This window comes from Apteryx rowi, unplaced genomic scaffold, assembly GCF_003343035.1.
Source record: "Apteryx rowi isolate R43461 unplaced genomic scaffold, aptRow1 scaffold_2, whole genome shotgun sequence".
Taxonomy (NCBI): Eukaryota; Metazoa; Chordata; class Aves; order Apterygiformes; family Apterygidae; genus Apteryx; species Apteryx rowi.
The window spans coordinates 9722559-9725644 of NW_020448307.1; the positions used below are offsets into that span (position 1 = coordinate 9722559).

The window sequence follows — 3086 nt, forward strand, 5'->3', positions numbered from 1 at the left end:
GGCTCCGGGGCGCCCGGGGCGGTGGGGGCCCCCGGCTGCCCCGCGGCCGGCCGCGGTCTCCCGGGAGAGGGGCTGTACAGGGGCCGGGGGGCCGGCCGCGCTCAGCACTCGGCCTCGGAGACGGAGAAGAGGCCGCCGTCCTGCTTGCCCACCTCGGCCACGGCGGCCGCCAGCTGCGAGAGGTTGCCGTTGGGGAAGTGCCGCGCCTCCCACAGGTTGAGGATCATGGCCGTGGGGCTGGGCTTGGAGGCGAAGAAGCCGAGGTGGCTGCGGGGCGGGAGGCACAGCGTCAGGGGCCGGCCGCGGCCACCCGGTGCCCGGCGCGGCCCCGTCGGCGGTTACCTGTCGAGATTGAGTTTCTGGGCCAGYGTCCGCCAGTCGGCCCCGCGGGCGCACGGCGTGTCCAGGCTGCTGATGATCTTCTGGCGGATGAGGAAGGGGATCTTGAAGGCACTGGGGCCCACCAGGGCCGGGGAGCCCACCTCGCCGTCGGGGACCAGCCAGTCGGAGAACCTCGTGTCCTGGGGGAGCGTGGCGGGGGTGAGCCTGGCACGGGGCCCGCCGGCCCCAGCGCCGGGCCCACGGCCCTCCCCTCACCTTGGCGATGTTGAAGTTGATGGTGAAGCTCTGCCCGTCGCCCTCCACCTGCCAGATCCAGATCTTGCAGGCCAGCTCGCAGGTGCTGGGGCTGAGGCGCTCAAGGGTGAAGGTGCAGTGCAGGTAGGGCTGCAGCCCGCTCCAGATGTGGTAGAAGGGGATCTCCTGCGGCGGGGACACGCGCCGTCACGGCGGCAGGGCCCCCCCCGCCACGGACATGGGCTCCTGTGCCAGGGAGCGGAGCCGAGGGCCAGCCGGGCTTCTTACCTGGTAGCTGGCCAGGAGCTTGCTCTTCCAGAGGGAGCTGGGCATGTCRTGGATGGAGAGGCGCAGGTTGTGGTAGCTGTCCTTGAAGTGCAGCACCCGGGGGGCTCCGATCAGCTGGCCTCCCATCTGCTTCTCCAGCTGGATCACCTCCTGCCAGCATGGGTGGAGGTTAGCCAAGCACCCGCCAGCCCAGGGTGCAAACCCTGCACCCGCCTCTGCACTGGGAACCAGCCCCACGGCACCCTGAGCCCGGGGCGCAAACCCAGCCCCAAGGCAACCCGAGGCCAGGGCACAAAMCCCGCGCCCGTGTCCGCAGCCGGGCCGGAGGCGGGCAGCCCRCGCGGCGGTACCTTGAGCACGTCCTGGGTGTCGCTGAGGCAGTACACCCGGATGTTGTACTCCAGCGAGGGGCAGGCGGCCGGCGCGAACAGGACCAGCTTGAGGCGCTTGGAGGCCGCCATGCTGAGGGACTCCCCAACCAGCGCGAAGCGCCCCAGCTGCTCCGTGAAGATGTAGCAGGCCTGCGCCTCGAGCTGGCAGTAGTACAGCTCCGAGCATGGCTCCACGCCCAGCTGCAGCACGTCCTGCGGCACGGAGAGAGAGATGCGGTCCCTGCCCGGGCATGGGGGGGCCTGGCCGGCTCCGCTTGCCCCCCGTGAACCCTCGGCGGGGGGGGTGACATCACCCCAGCAGGCACCTACCTCCCACGTGCCCTCGCACGACTGCTTCTTGAGCCGAATGCTCCAGTTCTCAGCGCTGGCCTCCACGCAGTGGCCCATGGCCAGGATGGCGGGGCGGGTGAGGAGGACGCCCGGGGGGCCACAACTGACGATGGGGCTCAGCAGCGTCTGGCAGCCGGCGAGGGGTAACCTGGGGCGGCAGGAGAGGGGTGATGGGGGCTGGCACGGCGGGGGCCCCGCCACCGGCACCGCGTCAGCCCCAGCCGCGGCACCTACCTCACCTCCTCCTGCTTGTGCAGCGTCAGGTAGACCTCGTAGATCTTGCCCCGCGGGATGGCATCGGGCGGGATGAGCAAGCTGATCCCTGCGGGCGCGGGCAGCAGGGTGAGCCCCGCGGCGATGTGCAGCCCCGTGCACCCCGCGCCCCCCTGCCCACCCTGCTGTACCTGTGTTGGGAATCATGAGCCGCCCCCCCAAGAAGTTGAAGGTGCCGTAGGCCATGTTGGTGGTGCCGCGGGGCAGGGAGCGGAAGTAGCTCTGGGTGGAGAGGCGGGCCACGAAGTCAGCGCCCTCGGCCGCGGGTGAGCTGTGATGCAGTGTGTGCCGCCCGGCGCCCAGCGGGCTCAGCAGGTGCCCGTTGGGCAGCTGGAGCTTGGCGGGGCCGTCCTGGCGCGGGCACAGCGAGCCCTGGTAGGTCATGGTGGTGCTGCTGAGGTCGGGCTGGATGGTGAGCAGGTTGTCTGCGGGCACAGAGCGGGCCGTGGCGCCAGAGCCCTCGGACAGGGCACCACAGCACCGGGAGAGCCCTCACCCTGGGGAGCCGGGGGGCACAGGGCACCTCTCCCAGGGCCAGGGATGCCCTAGGGGCATGGCCACCCCTGGAGGTCCGTGGGGCACCAAGCCCCTAGCTGGGCCAGGGACCCCCATGGGGCACAGAGCCCCTGCTCGAGACCATGGACCCTCTACAGCCAGCTCCCAACCCACAGCCAGGAGCCCTATAGGGCACTGAGCCCCTGCCCAGCGCCAGGGATCCTATGGGCCCAGAGCCTCTGCTCAGGACCCTATAGGGCAGAGTCTGCTACCCAAGGCTGGGGACCCCATGGGGCAGAGCCCATACYTAGGGGCAGGGACCCCCCAGGGCAGAGCGCCCCGTCCCAGGGACCCCGTGGGGCACAGCCGACCAGGGGCCGAGGGCCGCAGCGCCCCGCCAGCACGCGGGTCGCAGTGCAGGTGTGCACCCCCCCGGCGTCCCCTGCAGCAGGCAGGGCCCTCGCTCACCCGCCTTGCTGGGCTTGATGCTGACGGGCTGGAAGCCGGCGGTGAGGATGGAGGAGTCGGCCACGTCGGCGTCCAGGCCCTCCTTCTTGCGGCAGTACACCAGCACCCCCACGAGCAGCAGCAGCACCAGGCACACGGCCACGGCGACCAGCCCCACGTACAGCGCCACGTCCTCGGCGCCCGAGGCGGCTGCTGGCGGCAGGGCGTGAGCGCCACGCGCACCCCAGCACCCTTGGCACCGCCGAAATGGCCTGGCAGCCCCCC

General features: G+C 71.6%; 1 protein-coding gene across 1 annotated transcript in view; it reads right to left on the reverse strand.

Moving 5' to 3' along the window:
- Positions 1–30: 30 nt before the first annotated feature.
- UNC5A (unc-5 netrin receptor A) overlaps positions 31–3086 on the reverse strand; it is a 5659-nt gene continuing 2603 nt past the window's right edge. Inside the window, exons 8-16 of the mRNA XM_026063564.1 lie at positions 2823–3024; positions 1991–2284; positions 1821–1908; positions 1566–1734; positions 1215–1448; positions 865–1014; positions 598–762; positions 343–521; positions 31–267 (exon numbers count right to left, since the gene is read on the reverse strand). Coding sequence (XP_025919349.1) covers positions 102–267; positions 343–521; positions 598–762; positions 865–1014; positions 1215–1448; positions 1566–1734; positions 1821–1908; positions 1991–2284; positions 2823–3024 — 1647 coding nt within the window. The 3' untranslated portion in view covers positions 31–101. The remainder of the gene's footprint in view (positions 268–342; positions 522–597; positions 763–864; positions 1015–1214; positions 1449–1565; positions 1735–1820; positions 1909–1990; positions 2285–2822; positions 3025–3086) is intronic.